The 19,644-nt window shown below is 40.5% G+C and overlaps 1 protein-coding gene across 1 annotated transcript in view; it reads right to left on the minus strand.

Moving 5' to 3' along the window:
* Positions 1 to 19,644, minus strand: part of pgrmc2 (progesterone receptor membrane component 2) — a 38,014-nt gene that overhangs the window by 15,410 nt on the left and 2,960 nt on the right. Inside the window, exon 2 of the mRNA XM_061895009.1 lies at positions 3,369 to 3,524. Coding sequence (XP_061750993.1) covers positions 3,369 to 3,524 — 156 coding nt within the window. The remainder of the gene's footprint in view (positions 1 to 3,368; positions 3,525 to 19,644) is intronic.

A 19,644-nucleotide genomic window follows, 5' to 3' on the forward strand; every position in this document is an offset into this window, starting at 1 on the left:
CGCCATCGTGCCCCACCTCCGGGCCTGGCTCCAGAGGGGGGCCCCGGTGACCCGCGTCCGGGCGAGGGAAATCTGGGTCCATGGTTTTTCATCTTCATAAAGGTCTTCGAGCTGCTCTTTGTCTGATCCCTCACCTAGAACCTGTTTGCCTTGGGAGACCCTGCCAGGGGGCTTTATGCCCCCGGACAACATAGCTCCTAGGATCATTGGGACACGCAAACTCCTCTACCACGATAAGGTTGCAGCTCAGAGAGGAGCTTTAAGTATTGCCAAAACAAGTTTGTTGCGGCCAATAGTTCCCTACTATTTCTTTTAATGTTCACAGACATGGAAAGTGACACATTGTTTTGGTTCTCTATCAAGCAGGCAAACGGGTACTTGCATTTCGCCCTTTGGTCGTTGTTCCGGGTCACTCTGACGAGGATACGGAAAATAAACACTGCGTATGAGAAATCGACACATCTGTCCAAACATTGAACGGGTAATGGAGAAGAGTTTTCCACTCGTTTTTATTCCCATTTTCGATTTTCAAACACATTAATACGTTCGGATAATCAGTTTTTGTATTTATTATCAAACCAAAAAACAAGGAAAATAGATTTTTATGTCAAAATATTTGACTATTCCAACTGAAAAACTTATGGCTGCGACGTGCACGGACTGTTAACAAACCTAGTAGCAATATCGTTGTTAAAGTGATTTTGGTCGTTTGTGAAGGCACCGTAGTGGCTTTTCTGTGTTTCTTTGATATACAGTACTGCAGGGCTATTGAACTGGCGAAACGAGCGCCAAATACGGCCCGCGAATGACACCATACCGGCCGGCCCCCAAGTTAAGCTCAAAACTTGGGAGACAAATGTTTTTGCAGCAAATTCCTAAAAAAGGTTGGAGTGCCCCTGTTGGACCACTGTAAACACATCTGCAGATCCTTACGTTGACATTTCAACCTTTTTAGCAAACCTTAAGCACTGGGGTCCAAACTTGTCAATTACATAACCGAGGCGTTCTTAAAGGTTACCCTTTAAGCCTCCTTTTTGACAATTACACATTTTTTTGGAATGTGATTGATGTAACTATGGTGTTGCTGTAGCTTGTTTACTTCAGATGCAAAAATGTTTCATTTGTTAAACTTAATTATAGTAGTGGTATTCCTCAGTGTTCCATTTGAGGTTCTCTCTTTTTTTTTTGCTATTTAAAAAAAAAGAGGGCTGTCATAGAGATGATCTTAGACAGGGGTCTCAAACTCAATTTACCTGGGTGCCACTGGATGCATTAACGGGGTGAGGCTGGGCCGCAAGAAAAGATTTCCTAAAAAAATTTAACATGCACTTTTTATTGAATTCACCTTCTATGAATGGCTTTCCCGCCCTAGCAACACACTTGCCAATCCTTTTTCCGGGAGACTCCTGAATTTCAGTGCACCTCCCGACAATCTACCGGTGCAACAATTCTCCCGAATTTTTTCCAATTTTCACCCGGCCGACCTTATGAAGGGCTTCCGTGACTGCAGTGCCTTTAACGTCCTCTACAACAGTGGTTCTCAACCTTTTTTCAGTGATGTACCCCCTGTGAACATGTTTTTAATTCAAGTACCCCCTAATCAGAGCAAAGCATTTTTGGTTGAAAAAAAGAGATAAAAAAGTAAAATGCAGCACTATGTCATTGTTTCTGATTTATTAAATTGTATAACAGTGAAAAATATTGCTCATTTGTAGTGGTCTTTCTTGACTATTTGGAAAAAAAGATATAAGAATAACTAAACTTGTTGAAAAATAAACAAGTGATTCATCCATCCATCCATTTACTACCGCTTATTCCCTTTCGGGGTCGCGGGGGGCGCTGGCGCCTATCTCCGCTACAATCGGGCAGAAGGCTTAGAAGTAATCATCAACTTAAAGTGCCCTCTTTGGGGATTGTAATAGAGATCCATCTGGATTCATGAACTTAATTCTAAACATTTCTTCACAAAAAAAGGAAATCTTTAACATCAATATTTGTGGAACATGTCCATAAAAAGTCTAGCTGTCAACACTGAATGTTGGATTGTTGTGTTATTTTTCCACAGTTTATGAACTTACATTCATACTTCATTGAAGTATTATTAAATAAACATATGTATTAAGGATTTATGAATTGCTGCTGTTTTTTAGAATGTTTTTAATAAAACTCACTTGTCCCTTGGCATGCTTTCAAGTAACTCCAGGGGTCCGCGCACCTCCAAAAGAAGACTACTGCTCCACTACATGTTATCGCGCACGCTTTTACATCACACAACCAATGTGCCGGCTCTGTATCATGTTGTGTGAGACTTGTGCAGAACAATGTCAGTAGCTGCGAGACGTACTTGTTCAACAGCCATACGAGTCACACTGAGGGTGGCCGTATAAACAACTTTAACACTGTTACAAATATGCGCCACACTGTGAACCCACACCGAACAAGCAGGACAAACCCTTTTTGGGAGAATTTCCGCACCCTAACAACTTAAACACAAGAGAACAAATACCCAGAAAACCTTGCAGGGCTACATTATACAACAACTCAACCGACGCAAGTAGGGAGGGTTGGGGCGTGGGGGGTTGGTGGTAGCGGGGGGGTGTATATTGTAGCCCGGAAGAGTTAGGTCTGCATGGGATTCTGGGTAATTGTTCTGGTGTTTTTATGTTGTGTTACGATGCGGATGTTCTCCCGAAATGTTTTTTGTCATTCTTGTTTGGTGTGGGTACACAGTCTGGCACATATTTGTAACAGTGTTAAAAGTTTTTTTTACGGCCACCCTTAGTGTGACCTGTGTAGCTGTTGATCAAATATATCTTTCCACAACACACATGCGTCTCACATGGCCAGATGCAACATACAACTGGGCTTGCACGCTGTCAGTTCAGGATGTAGGGGGTGCATAAGTTGATCTGGTAAAAATCGACAGGGGCTTCGAGAGAATTGGTGCCCTGAAATTCAGGGGTCTCCCGGGAAAATTGGGGACATTGGCAAGCACGACCTATCAAGCGCCCTTCATATTAAACTCGCGGGCCGCAATAACATTAAATTGTCATATCAAAGCGCGGGCCGCATAATAACGTCTCGCGGGCCGCAATTGGCCTGCGGACCGCATGTTTGATACCCCTGATCTTAGGTTTCTGGAAATGTGGCCCCCAAAGCAATTTAGTTGAATAGCCCTGCAGTATTGTATGACACATTATATTGTCTTCAAAGGGTACACACCTTCACTAAAACGGACTTTTGTCAAGGCTGGAACCCATTAATCATATTCACATTGTTTCTCATGGGGAACTCATTAGAACCTTTCCATTTACAAACCCTGTTCAAGGCCCAATTAAGTTTGTAAATCAAGGTCCCGCAGTATTTACCCATGAACTGCATCTCCCACTCCCGCACGCTCTCCATCTGCACAGCGTTGAGGTCAGACAAGTCGTCGTACTCGTCCCTCAGGGCGTCTTTCTCCAGACAGAAAGTGGCCAAGCCTCTGGAAGCGTCCCGGCCTGCAAATATGCCGTAGGGACCCTCTGAAGGAGTAAGAACAAAGAAGGAGCACACGTGAAAAAAGGGCGTCTTCAGTCCATGAAGACATGACATGACGCTTCCACATCATCTGGCCAGCATATAAAAAAGACACTCCATGTGTTTTTTTTTTCATAAACACTATCCATTACGCAATGCACAACATTTAAGACTGTTGCAAATGTTATCAAAGCGTCCACTTGGTAGAAGACAGTTGTTATCACCTGAATGATTAGATGTGCTGAGTAGAACGTGTGCACATAAACACGGCAACAGCAACTTTTCACCTCTTCATTTAGACAACACGAACATGAAAAGACACTCGACTGGGAACCTTAGAACCTTAGAGGGAAGAAACAACTCATGACTCACGCTCCAGATTGGGCACTCATGCGTTGTGTGTTGAAAATAATTGTACTTTATTAGTTTGGTGCAAACAGTGACAGTTTTTTGACTAATCACTTTATTAAGCCCTAATCAAACAAAGTTTATTTTGTTTGTTTGATAAGAAATAAAAAAAGTGATACACTTCAACCAGAAGCTAGCATGTCAAATTGTTCATAATGGTGTTCAGTGTACATGCTTATCCACACACCTGTTTAAGAAGCAAACCATTGATGTAGTGTTGGTGCTGAAAAATAGCTCCACTTTCATTCAAAACAAAACAGTATGTCTACTTTAAAACATTGGATATATTTTTGTATTTATTACTGATAAGGAAATGTTTCTCCTTTTTTTTTAGTAGGGATGCACAACAATATCGGCAACGATGATGGTAATTATGATTTTTGATCATTTTGATAATGAAAAATCAACCAAGAAAATAGGCCGGTAACAATAAAGGCTTTGTGTTTGTCATTGGTCTCTCTATTGTGGCTTGTCTTGCTGCCTGGCTCCTTGACTTATTTGCTTCCTTTGTGGTATGTTCGCATGTTTGTGATGTCATGATTCTGTACAGGAAAAGCCTCATAGCGCGCCAGTCTCCAGTGTGGGCTTTCTTTACTTGGAAGTTTGCAAAATTTGTTCTGAAGAATTTCAACCAGGTGAGAAACAAACAAGTTTCAACAAGAGCTAGGCGTTATCGCAGGTTTGTCTCTGTACGATATGGAAAATGACTACGTCGTGATATTCGAGTATATGTTTTCAAGCAGTTGCTTTTAGCTGCAGGTATTACCCTACAGGCTTTTCCCACTCCTTCTTGTGTCTCCTGCTCACAGACAGTAAGCACACGTCACATCATACGACACATACGTATACAGCCTCGCGGAGCAGAGAGGTAGAAGCATGGGTAATGCTAGCTGATTTGCTAGCAGAGCCGTGGAAGTGGTAATGCGATTGAAAGAAGGTGCGAATGAAGGAAGAATTAATTCCCAAGAAAAACAGCAGGGGGTCCATCGTCTGGTGGTGTTTTGGCTTCAAGGGGGAATATGTCGAACAGACAACAGTAATTTGTCAAGTGTGGGCCAAAAGCATTGCTACCAAAAGTAGCAATACTGCTAATATGTAGCATCATTTGAAAAGTCACCTGCTAATAACTGTTTATTAAATACAGTTTTGGTCAATTGACTTAGTTGTGATGTCCTTTACTGCATGAAAGTTTAAAATGAGTTTATATTAATGCAGTATGAACAAGAATGTTTTAATGTAGACACAAAGAATTATTATATTGCTGTGATTATATGTATCAAGTGTTAATTCAAGGCTAAGGCAAAATTTTGAGATATATTTCGTGTATCTCGATTAGGGTTGGGTATCGTTTGAATTTGAACGATTCCGATTCTTTGTTTCGATTCCTGAAGATTCTCGATTCCGATTCGTTCTTAAAAAAAAAAAAGGCATGGTCAAAAAAAAGTTTAGGATATTTTAAATGAGCTGGCTAACCCACAGTCTTTCTGAATGAAATAGTCTGACATTCTCCATCAATTTTAATTCTATTAACTTTTTATGAACTTTACTATAAATTCCTCACAGGGCTGTTTTCAACTAGAATATAAATATCAAATATATGAACTGGAATATAAATATTATAAATTATGAATACATTTTCCCAGCGGTACACTTTCATCAAAAGAGCTTTATTTTTTAAAACCTCATTAAAACACATTTACACATAAGTGTATGATGCTGCAGGAAACCTCATGAAAACACATTTACACACACAAGTGTATGATGCTTTAGGTACTGAAACATGTTACCGTGCTCCCACTGTCTGCCATGTTTGCGATGCTAAGGCAGACATGGCAATACATCTCTGTGCCACGTCTGCCTTAGCATCGCCGGTAAAATGTGCAGACCAAAGGTTAGCATCGCTTAGCATGCCGTGCTAATCGATGCGCACTCCACATAAATCAACTTGAATCCGTCCCTGATCGTGTTGTTACACCCTTTGACAACACACCGACGAGGCATGATGTCTCCAAGGTACGGAAAACAGTCGAAAAAACGGAAAATAACAGAGCTGATTTGACTTAGTGTTTGTAATGTGTTTGAGAAAATGGCGGATTGACTACTTATGTGATCATGTCATCGCTCCGAGTGCGAATAATAGAAAGGCGTTTAATTCGCCAAAGTTCACCCATTTGGAAATCGGTAAAAAAAAAAAAAAGGTATTTTTTCTGCAACATCAAGGTATATATTGACGCTTACATAGGTCTGGTGATAATGTTCCCCTTTAACAAATTAATGTGGCCACCAGGAATGTCAAATTACTCTTGCAAAAGCATCAGACAAATGGTTAGTGTTTTTTCTAGCATTTGTGTCAATATAAATATAAGTATATTTTGTCGCTTTCACCATATTGAATAATTTACTTGACTATCAGCTAAACTTTTTCTTAGATGTTTCTGAAGTGGAAGTATTACAAACAGAGTCCCTTTTTTCAGAAACAGAAGGGGGAGGAGTTGAGGGTGGATTCAGACTCCTTACAACAAAATCGACAATCATCCGACTCTGCCAATTTCCATAGTTTTAACAATTTTGAGTTAAAAACAAATTCAAGTTTAGAAGTGGTAATAAAATTATTGACTAAAAAATGATTTGTTATTCAGAGACCTGACAGGCAACATACCCATCCTGATGGTGTCATTGACAGGCTTCGATGTTGGCTTTGATTAGAAGATAGGAATGAGATTGTTTAGGTAAGCAGGGTGGCTAAGTTTCCCAATGTTTACTCTCTTGGTTGTCACAACAGGAATGTAGAAGGTGCCATTATTTGATGTAGGCAAGACTGCTGTCAGGGTGAGGCTGGGTTTGCCGTAAGGGGGAAGTGAAGTAGTTGTAACATTTTTCAGTAGGTAAAAAGTTGTAACTAAATTTATTTTGAAAATAACAATGTTGCACATCAATAATGGTTTACTAGATTAATTTGGATTATGGAGGAGGTGAGGTAACATCTGTGCAAAGTTTGTGATTTCATTGATATGATCAATCAGGTAACAAGGGAAAAGGTACTTGCTGACTTGCGTTGACAAATACAGTGGTTGGCCGGAAACAACCACTGCCTAAAAAGAGGATGCAAAATCAGTAATAAAATGGCTTGTTAATGACCTAATAGCCCGACATTGTTACCCCAAAAAGAGTAGGTCAGATAACGGCACCCATTTTAAAAATGCTCACTTAGCCTTGGTCGAAAAGGCTCTCGGACTAGAACACAGGTTTGCTTCGGTGTACCATCCTCAGTCCCAGGGTAAGGTCGAGAGAATGAACTAGAATCAAAACAAATTGGCTAAAATCTGTGCACAGACCAAATTGAAGTGGGTTGACGCGTTACCATTGGCTTTAATGACCATTCGAATGTCCATGAACAAAACAGTTTTTTCACCCTTTGAACTGCACACAGGTCAGGCCTTCCCAGGTCCAGCCGCCCCCTGGAAGGAGGAATCAGCGTAAAACTAAAATGGTACGTTGAGCAAATTCAGAATTATGTGCCTGTTCCTCTGTGCAGATTCAAGGATGACAGGCCGCCACTCCAGATTCCCTTCCGCCTGCTGAGAGTGGGTCAAGATCAAGGTCATCAAGCACAAGTGGACGGAGCCCAGGTGGACCGGTTTCTTCAAGGTCGTGGAACGGATGTCTCACGCCCTTCGACTGGCAGATGCAACTGCAGACATCGCCACATCACCGGCCCCACTCGACCCCCCGGCAGAACTTACACACATAGCCTCACAGCCCAGAAGATGACGCAGAGAGAGATCTCCCCCCGTTGAGCTGCCGTCTACCGTCGTGTAGATCTATCAGACCTGCTCAACTGCTGTATCATATATCCAAAGCTATCAAATATCCTTACTTCAGACCAACCTATGTACTCGATGTTATACAACTTCTCTTACTTGTTTTCAGCATAACTATTGGTGTCGCTACAATAAGTGAAAAGTTTGATGTTTATCCCCATTTCGTTACCTAAATTACTCTGATTTTGATGGACGAAAGGCAGGATGTTACACCCAGCAGTATTCCCTGACAGACTGGCTTGTTCTAATGTCCTTGTGCCTCAGTCCTTCCTTCCTGATGACAGTGACTGACAAGTGTCTGAGAACATAGGGCGGACTTGAAATAGACTGGATCAAGGGGGACCTCAAGACTTTTTTGACCTGTGTAGTGTGATTGATTGTGAGATACATAGTATTACCGTGGTAGTAACCTCTATTTTTGATATGACGCAACCCTGAGCTATTGGTGTTGGAAGAAGAATACATACTCTAGGGTGTGGTGCCCCGGGTGGAAGCAGGTAACCCACTACACAGGGCACTGGAATCCCACTGGCCCCTATTATTACATAAAAACTACTCGGGAAGGGATGACCTTCCAGAGGAACTTTGATCGTTCCCAGAACCCCATCGCCCTTACAAATCCCAACGTGGGTGTCATGCCCAATTGGTCCAGTCCATTTTATGGTGTGTTCGGGGTTGACCAGAGTGGTACAGACTCTAAAGGGATTATTAAAATTAATGTCCTTGAGTGGGCGTTAACTACCTCTGCCCCCTCTGTAGCACCTAAAGTGCCACTCCACCTAGGTGACGTTTCAAAGGCTCTCACATCTGTATATACTAATGACATCACCAATGAAGACCTGGTAACTTTGACCCTAGGAGCGGGTGCAGGCAACCTGTGGCTCAAGTGGATGACTAGTATGGCTAAGAGCCAAATCAAGGGTGATTGTGTTGCTTGTTCCGCTGGACGTCCCTTTTTCCCCAACACTTACCCCGCCCCTTTTAAGTTGACGGACACAAATGGCTTAAACTGTCTTATCTCCTTGTTTTCTGAACCCAGGCCGCCATGGTGCGATTTGTTGGCTAGTGTGTACCCTCCTGTTGACAATTTCACCCGACTTCTTCCCTTTGTGGCCCAAAAGATGAATTACACGTGTTTTCATTTCACAGGACCCTCTTTGGCCCCCAACAAATTGGGTGACATTGACCCTTCCTGGTGCACCACACTGATAGATGGCTCCAAAATAGGCCCTTGGGCACGGGCTGACTTATTCTGGTATTGTGGGGAACACAGATTGTACATTAGAATCCCGACGGCAGCCGTTGGGCTTTGTACTATGGTTAGACCAGTGACCCCTCTCACCTTAGTGGGTACCAAATTAAAACCCCTTGTAACTCCTGTTTCAGCGGCCTCTTTAACTACCCGCCGACGCCGTCGTGTTCTATCTAGGTGGAGTGTAAGGGGCTCCTTTGATTTAATGAGAAACCCTGGTGGTGTTTACTTTGATGCAATAGGGCAACCAAGAGGGGTCCCAGGACAACATAAATTGTGGTGTGAATCCTGTGCAGGTTTCGAGAACCTTCCTAACATTGGTGCTATTTTCCCTGTGACTGCTACTAAAAATGTAGAACGCATTAACTAAGTTTTTATAATCTGTTGAGACTGACCAACCTGACTTGTGACGCTGTTGAGGGACTTACTGAACAACTTGCCCCGACCTCCTTCAGGCCATCCATTGCTATGTCTCTGACGGGGGTCAAGCAAAGTGATGACTTTCGAGAATGGCTAGTTTCCCCTGCTGACCATGACGACTTCGAAATGGACTCCCTCCATCGAACTCCCATGTAACTAAGCTTTTTAGTGCAAGCGTGTATGTGACGTGTGATGTGCCAGTTTGTGACGCATGTAAGAATGTGCGCCTGCTTGTCTATGAGGAGACACAGGAAAGAGCGAGGAGAGCGTGAAGTGTACGCCCGCAGCTAAAAGTCCTGCATGAGAACGTATACTCGAATATTACGATATAGTCATTTTCTATATTGCACAGAGACAAACCCGCGATATACCGTATATTTTGACATATCGCCCAGCCCTAATCAAGTGTTAATTCAAGGCTAAGGCAAAATATTGAGATATATATTGTGAATCGCGATATGGCCTAAAAATATTGAGATATTAAAAAAAGGCCATATCGCCGAGCCCTAATATATATATATATATATATATATATATATATATATATATATATATATATATATATATATATATATATATATATATATATATATAGGACTGTCTCAGAAAATTTGAATATTGTGATAAAGTCCTTTATTTTCTGTAATGCAACTAAAAACATGAAAATGTCATACATTCTGGATTCTTTACACATCAACTGAAATATTGCAAGCCTTTTATTATTTTAATATTGCTGATTATGGCATACAGCTTAATAAAACTCAAAAATCATATCTCAAAAAGATAGAATATTTCCTCAGACCAAGTAAAAAATAAATATTTATAACAGCAAAACAAAATCAAATATTTGAAAATGTCAATTAATGCACTCAGTACTTGGTTGAGAATCCTTTTGCACGGATTACTGCATCAATACGGCGTGGCATGGAGGCAATCGGCCAGTGGCATTGCTGAGGTGTTATGGATGCCCAGGATGCTTCAACTGCGGCCTTTAGCTCATTTGCATTATTGGGCCAAGTGTCTTTCAGCTTGTTCTTCACAATAACCCACAAATTCTCTATGAGGTTCAGGTCAGGGGAGTTGGCAGGCCAATGGAGGACAGTAATGACATGGTCAGTACACCAGTTATTGGTGGTTTTGGCACTGTGGACAGGTGCCAGATCATGCTGGAAAATGAAATCATCATCTCCATGGAGCTTTTCAACCGCTACAGCTTCAATAACCGTATTCCCATGGTCAAACCACTCGTGAACTCTAGAAAACAGAAGTTCCCTCAGTCAGCAATGGTTTGGGGAGCCATGTCAGCTGCTGGTTTTGGTCCACTGTGTTTCATCAAGTCCAGAGTCAATGAAGCTGTGTACATGCTTCCATCTGTTGTAAAGCTCTATGGAGATGATGATTTAATTTTCCAGCATAATCTGGCACCTGCTCACAGTGCCAAAACCAGCAGTAACTGGTGTACTGACCATGGCATTACTGTCCTCGATTGGCCTGCCAACTCTCCTGACCTAAACCCCATAGAGAATTTGTGGGGTATTGTGAAGAAGAAGCTTAAAGACACCAAACCCAATAATGCAAATGAGCTGAATTCCTCTATTGAAACATCCTGGGCATCCATAACACCTCAGCAATGCCACAGGCCGATTGCCTCCATGCCACGCCGCATTGATGCAGTAATCCGTGTAAAAGGATTCCCAACCAAGTACTGAATGCATTAATTTACATTTTCAAATGTTTGATTTTGTTTTGCTGTTATAAATCTTTTTTTATTTTATTTGGTCTGAAAAAATATTCAAATTTTTTGAAATAGGATTTTTGAGTTTTCTTAAGCTGTATGCCATAATCAGCAATATTAAAATAATAAAAGGCTATCAATATTTCAGTTGATGTGTAATGAATCCAGAATGTATGACATTTTCATGTTTTTAGTTGCATTACAGAAAATAAAGGACTTTATCACAATATTCTAACTTTCTGAGACAGTCCTGTATATATATATATATATATATATATTATATATATATATTATATATATATATTGAATATATATATTATATATATGTATGTATATATATATATATATATATATATATATATATATATATATATATATATATGTATGTATAAAATCAACAAAGAGCCACCGCCTAAACTAAAGTCTTAAAAAAAAAAATCTTAACAAGCTGCTCTGCTTCATTCTGCGTCTGCCTCTGTCAGTATGTGTATGCAACACCCAGCATTGTCCCACCCACAGAACCATTTGATTGGTGGTTACACACAGAGCGGTAACAGCCAATCAGCAGTGAGTATTCAGAGAGCATGTAACAGCCAATCAGCAGTGTGTATTCAGAGCGCATGTAACGCGGAGTGAGCAGATAGGTGATAAACACCTCCCAGTCAACTACAAGTAACATCACTATGAGCCCGTTGACGTTCTACAAACAAGCGGCAGCTCAGCTCGCTCGCAGTCCTTGAGGTGAAGGCTAACTAGCTATTAGCGCAACGTTAGCTCACTGTGTGTGCGTGCGTGTGCTACGGACAGCAAAGTCCTGTCTGTCTGAGAGAAACACAAGAAATATTGACTTAGAGTTAAAACAAAGTTATTTCACTTGACCTTTTTCTGTGTTGAATGAGCTGTGTTGAAGCGGCAAAAAAGGACATTACCGTATTTTTCTGACTATAAGTCGCAGTTTTTTTCATAGTTTGGCCAGGGGTGCGACATATACTCCGGAGCGACTTATGTGTGAAATTGTTAACACATTACCGTAAAATATCAAATAATATTATTTATCTCATATGCGGAAGAGACGAAGAAAATGTCAGCAATCGTCACACACACACGTCGGCAATCGTCACATACACGTCAACCAATAAGAATTTGGCGGGGGAGGGTCATGGCAGAACTGCATTGTGGGTCATGGAATGCTAACTGCTATATGCTACTGCCGTAGCTATTAAAATGGATCATTTCATCGTTGGCGGTAACTTATAAAAACTGAGAAGGGCTGAACAAAAATGGCACCGAAAAGGAAATCATGTACTGCAGATTACACAGTATAAAATAATATCATTTATCTCATTCGTGGAAGAGACTGAGAAAATGTCAGCAATCGTCACACAACACGTCAGCAATCGTCACATACACGTCAACCAATAAGAATTCGGCGGGGGAGGGTCATGGCAGAAGTGCATTGTGGGTCATGGAATGCTAACTCCTATATGCTACTGCCATAGCTATTAAAATGGATCAATTCATCGTTAGCGGTAACTTATAAAAACTGAGAAGGACTGAACAAAATTGGACCGAAAAGGAAATCATGTACTGCAGTTTACAAGAAAGACGTAGTGAAATATGCAGCAGAAACGACAAGAGGAAGCGGCGCATACCTTTGGAGTTGGCAGAGTTGTTTAGAAGCGATATCAAGGAAGAAAATTTCATCGGATTTATCGATTAGGAGTGACAGGTTGTTTGGTAAACATATAGCATGTTCTATATGTTATAGTTATTTGAATGACTCTTACCATAATATGTTAGGTTAACATACCAGGCACATTCTCAGTTGGTTATTTATGCGTCATATAAGGTACACTTATTCAGCCATTGTTCACTATTCTTTGTTTATTTTAAATTGCCTTTCAAATGTCTATTCTTGGTGTTGGATTTTATCAAATAAATTTCCCCCAAAAATGCGAGTTATATTCCAGTGCGGGCTTCACGGTGGCAGAGGGGTTAGTGCGTCTGCCTCACAATACTAAGTTCTTGCAGTCCTGGGTTCAAATCCAGGCTCTGGATTTTTCTGTGTGGAGTTTGCATGTTCTCCCCGTGAATGCGTGGGTTCCCTCCGGGTACTCCGGCTTCCTCCCACTTCCAAAGACATGCACCTGGGGATAGGTTGATTGGCAACACTAAAATTGGCCCTAGTGTTTGAATGTGAGTGTGAATGTTGTCTGTCTATCTGTGTTGGCCCTGCGATAAGGTGGTGACTTTGGCTAACCAAAAATAAATAAAATACTTCTTACCATTAATGCGACTTTTTGAACAGGTGCGGTAGAAACCGGATGGATGGATGAAAATGCATCAGAATGTTTTATAATTTGAACGTTATTTTTGACACTGATTAGCAGCGGAAATATTCATTACTTATCGTGTTAGGCAATGTCAGCTAAGATTTATCTGAGAGCCAGGTGCAAATATCAAAAGAGCCACATCTGGCTCTAGAGCCATAGGTTCCCTACCCCAGCCTTAGCTACAGCTAAATATTACTCAAATCTCATCCGCCTTGATAAAAACCATCTTAAATTTTTGTTTAGTACAGTAGCATCGCTAACCCAACAAGGGACTCCTTCCAGTAGCTCCACCCACTCGGCAGATGACTTTATGAATTTCTTTAATAAGTAAATTGAACTCATTAGAAAGGAGATTAAAGACAATGCGTCCCAGCTACAACTGGGTTCTATTAACACAGATACGACTGTATATTCGGTGGATACTGCCCTCCAAAATAGTTTCTTTCGTTTTGAGGAAATAACATTAGAAGAATTGTTACAACGTGTAAATGGAATAAAACAAACAACATGCTTGATCGACCCACTTCCTGGGAAACTTATCAAGGAGCTCTTTGTATTATTAGGTCCATCAGTGCTAAATATCATAAACTTATCACTTTCCTCTGGCACTGTTCCCCTAGCCTTCAAAAAAGTGGTTATTCATCCTCTCTTTAAAGGACCTAACCTCGATCCTGACCTCATGGTAAACTACCAACCGGTGTTTCACCTTCCTTTTATTTCGAAAATCCTCAAAAAAATTGTTGCAGAGCAGTTAAATGAACACTTAGCATCTAACAATCTATGTGAAACCTTTCAATCCGGTTCAGGGCAAATCACTCTACGGAGACAGGCCTCGCAAAAATGACTAAAGATCTATTGCTAACGATGGATTCTGATGCGTCATCTATGTTGCCACTCCTCGATCTTAGCGCTGCCATCAATCATACTATTTTATTAGAGCGTATCAAAACACGAATGGTTCTGTCAGACTTAGCCCTGTCTTGTTTAAACTCCTATCTTACTGATAGGATGCAGTGTGTCTCCCATAACAATATGACCTCGGACTATGTTAAGGTAACGTGTGGAGTTCCCCAGGGTTCTGTCCTTGGCCCTGCAATCTTTAGCATCAACAGGCTGCCAGTAGGTGACATTATACGCAAATACGGTGTTAGCTTTCACTGTTATGCTGATAACACCCAACTCTACATGCCCCTAAAGCTGACCAACACGCCGGATTGTAGTCATCTGGAGGCGTGTCTTAGTGAAATTAAACAATGGATGTCCGCTAACTTTTTCAACTCCATCCATCCATCCATTTTCTACCGCGTATTCCCTTTCGGGGTCGCGGGGGGCGCTGGCGCCTATCTCAGCTACAATCGGGCGGAAGGCAGGGTACACCCTGGACAAGTCGCCACCTCATCGCAGGGCCAACACAGATAGACAGACAACATTCACACTCACATTCACACACTAGGGCCAATTTAGTGTTGCCAATCAACCTATCCCCAGGTGCATGTCTTTGGAAGTGGGAGGAAGCCGGAGTACCCGGAGGGAACCCACGCATTCACGGGGAGAACATGCAAACTCCACACAGAAAGATCCCGAGCCTGGATTTGAACCCAGGACTGCAGGAACTTCGTATTGTGAGGCAGACGCACTAACCCCTCTGCCACCGTGAAGCCCACTTTTTCAACTCAACGCCAAAAAAAAGGGAAATGCTGATTATCGGTCGTGCTAGACACCGACCTGTATTTAATAATGGGACGGCGTGGCGCGGTGGTATAGTGGCCGTGCGCAACCCGAGGGTCCCTGGTTTAATCCCCACCTAGTACCAACCTCGTCACGTCCATTGTGTCCTGAGCAAGACACTTCACCCTTGCTCCTGATGGGTGCTGGTTAGCGCCTTGCATGGCAGCTCTCTCCATCAGTGTGTGAATGTGTGTGTGAATGGGTAAATGTGGAAGTAGTGTCAAAGCGCTTTGAGTACCTTGAAGGTAGAAAAGCGCTATACAAGTACAACCCATTTATCTGGGTATTATCTTCGACCCAACTCTCTCGTTTGAGTCACACATTAGGAATTTTACTAAAACGGCATTCTTTCATCTCCGTAATATCGCTAAAATTCGCTCCATTTTGTCCACTAAAGACGCTGAGATCATTATCCATGCGTTTGTTAGGTCTCGTCTCGATTACTGTAATGTATTATTTTCTGGTCTCCCCATGTCTAGCATTAAAAGATTACAGTTGGTACAAAATGCGGCTGCTAGACTTTTGACAAGAACAAGAAAGTTTGATCATATTACGCCTATACTGGCTTACCTGCACTGGCTTCCTGTGCACCTAAGATGTGACTTTAAGGTTTTACTACTTACGTATAAAATACTGCACGGTCTAGCTTCAGCCTACCTTGCTGATTGTATTGTACCATATGTACCGGCAAGAAATCTGCGCTTAATGGACTCCGGCTTATTAGTGATTCCCAGAGTCCAAAAAAAGTCTACGGGCTATAGAGCGGTTTCCGTTCGGGCTCCAGTACTTTGGAATGCCCTCCCCGTAACAGTTAGAGATGCTACCTCAGTAGAAGCCTTAAGTCTCACCTTAAAACTCATTTGTACACTCTAGCCTTTAAATAGACCCCCTTTTTAGACCAGTTGATCTGCCGTTTCTTTTATTTTTCTCCTCTGTCCCACTCTCCCTTGTGGAGGGGGTCCAGTCCGGTGGCCATGGATGAAGTACTGGCTGTCCAGAATCTGGACCCAGGATGGACCACTCGTCCAGAGTCGGTACCCAGAATGGACCGCTCGCCTGTGTATCGGCTGGGGACATGTCTGCGCTGCTGATCCGCCTCCACTTGGGAAGGTTTCCTGTTGGTTCCACTTTGGACGGGACTCTCGCTACTGTGTTGGATCCACTTTGGACTGGACTCTCACGGTTGTGTTGGATCCACTATGAATTGAACTTTCACAGTATCATGTTAGACCCGCTCGACATCCACTGCTTTCGGTCCCCTGAGAGGTGGGGGTGGGGGGGGGGGGGGGTTTGCCCACATATGCGGTCCTCTCTAAGGTTTCTCATAGTCATCATTGTCACTGTCACCGACGTCCCACTGGGGTGAGTTTTCCTTGCCCTTACGTGGGCTCTACCGAGGATGTCGTTGTGGTTTACACCGATCCAGTAGACTACAGACTGTGGTGACGTAGGCTGGCTTCATTGCGTGAAGGAGCCTACAACTGTTGGTTGTGTTAAAGAAGGCAGTAAAGGTAGTAAGGTAAATAACATTAGGTATTTACTTTATAACATGTAGTAAAAGAAGTTAGTGACACTAAATTTGTGTAGTTATTAGCCACAACTTGAGTGAACCAAATGCTAATGCTAGCAAGCTAACGCTAAAGCCGATGTGTTTGTGTTGTCGGCGTGAGATAAACACTGACATTTATTATTTATATATTATTTACAGATAAACACTGACATTTATTATTTATAGTAGGGGTGTAACGTTTCACAAAAATTTTGGTTCGGTACATACCTCGGTTTAGAGGTCACGGTTTGGTTCATTTTCGGTACGGTAATAAAACAGCAAAATATAAATTTTTTGGTTATTTATTTATCATATTTGTAAACAATGGCTTTATCCTTTTAACATTGAAAACACTATAATAATTCTGCTCACGTTAATCCACATTAAACTGCCTCAAGTTGTTGCTTTGATTAAATAAAAAGACAAAACCTTTCTTCTACATATAAAAAGTGCAACATTAAACAGTTTCAAGTCAACTAACTCATCATGCTTAATTTATTACAGCATTTGGAAAGCCTGTAGTTGACTTATTATGTAAATGTTATATTTATGTCAACATGTGATAGCAGGGACCCTGCCATTCAAAACTAGGTTGCTACATTACTAATGATTCATGTAACTATAGCTGAACAAATAGTACAATAGCAATAGGAAAGACTATTCATCCCTGAAACAAGTGAAATAACAGACAGACAGGGCTTTGCACACGCATAACACACACCGCAAAATGGGCTAACGTTACGCTAAAAGCTAATTAGCCTTCACCTCAAGCCAGAACTGCGAGCGAGCTAAGCTGCAGTTTAAGTTTCTAGAAGGTCAACGGGCTCATAGTGATGTTAGTAGTTGTGACTGGGAGGTGTTTTTTATAATTTGGGGAGAGTACGCTGTCCGCAGCTCACATGCTAAAACCATATCTGCTCGACGCTGAAGCATTGACTCCATGCGCTCTGAATATGCACTGCTGATTGGCTGTTACATCGCTCTGAATACGCACTGCTGATTGGCTTTGTATGTAACCAATCAGATGGTTGTGTGGGTGGGACAATGCCGGGTGCTGACACAGAGGCAGAAAGCAGAGCAGCTTGTTAAGACTTTAGCTTACAAACTTGTTCGATACACCTCCGAACCGGACCAAAACCCCCTTACCGAAACGGTTCAATAGAAATGCACGTACTGTTACACCCCTAATTTATATATTGTTATTTACACATACACACAGACATTTATTATTTATATATTGTTATTTACAGATAAATATTGACATTTATTATTTATATATTGTTCTTTAAAGCTGAAATGGACCAGAGGGAATCGCCAGACCTTCATGAATTCATAATTTTACCGAGAGGACGACTTTGACAGTTGGACATTGCGGACACTTTAATTTTCAAATCATATCGTTTTGTATATTACTGCTTTGTATTTCATTTACTTACATTTTAGTAAAATAACTGATATATATATATATATATATATATATATATATATATATATATATATATATATATATATATATATATGTATATATATATCCCGCCTTCCGCCCGATTGTAGCTGAGATAGGCACCAGCGCCCCCTGCAACCCCAAAGAGAATAAGCAATAGAAAATGGATGGAGATGATATATAAATATATATATATATTTAAATATATATATATATATATATATATATATATATATATTAGGGGTGTGGGAAAAAATCAATTCGAATACGAATCAAATCCGTTGTGCGATTCAGAATCGATTCTCTTTTTTTTGTATCGATTTTTTTATTTTTTTTATCAATCCAACAAACTACTACACAGCAATACCATAACAATGCAATCCAATTCCAAACTAAACCTGACCCAGCAACACTCAGAACTGCAAAAAAACACAGCAATTGAGAGAAGACACAAACATGACACAGAACAAACCAAAAGTAGTAAAACAAAAATGAATATTATCAACAACAGTATCAATATTAGTTATGATTTCAGCATAGCAGTGATTAAAAATCCCTCATTGACATTATCATTAGACATTCATAAAAAATGAAAAAAAAAAAGAACAATAGTGTCACAGTGGCTTAAACTTGCATTGCATCTCATAAGCTTGACAACACACTGTGTCCAATGTTTCCACAAAGATAAAATAAGTCATATTTTTGGTTTGTTTAATAGTTAAAACAAATTTACATTATTGCAATCAGTTGATAAACCATTGTCCTTTATAATTTATTTATTTTTTTAAATCTACTAATCTGACTGGGGTAGATCCTGCTGAAATCCTATGTATTGAATGAATACAGAATCGTTTTGAATCGTAAAAATATTGTTTTTGAATCGAGAATCGCGTTGAATCGGAAAAAAATCGATATATTATCGAATTGCGACCCCAAGAATCGATATTGAATCGAATCGTGGGACACTCAAAGATTCGCAGCCCTTATATGTGTACATACATATATATATATATATATATATATATATATATATATATATATATATATATATATATATATATATATATATATATACAGTATATATACATATATATATATATATACATACATATATATATATATATACATACATATATATATATATATATACATACATATATATATATATATACATATATATATATATATACATATATATATATATATATATATATATATATATACACACGTGTGTGTAGGCTGTCTAATACTGCACAATACAAAATGTGGATTGTAACGATCACGCTTTGATAAAGATGTTAATAATATAACTTATGATATTTCTTCCAAAAAAATGCTTTTGATGATCTGTACATGATGTTTTCGCATTTATGTCGCTGCAAGACAATTTCTTAAAACTGTTTTTTTTTTACATTTTGTTTTCATACTGCTCTGT

Source organism: Nerophis ophidion, linkage group LG03, assembly GCF_033978795.1.
Source record: "Nerophis ophidion isolate RoL-2023_Sa linkage group LG03, RoL_Noph_v1.0, whole genome shotgun sequence".
Lineage (NCBI taxonomy): Eukaryota > Metazoa > Chordata > Actinopteri > Syngnathiformes > Syngnathidae > Nerophis > Nerophis ophidion.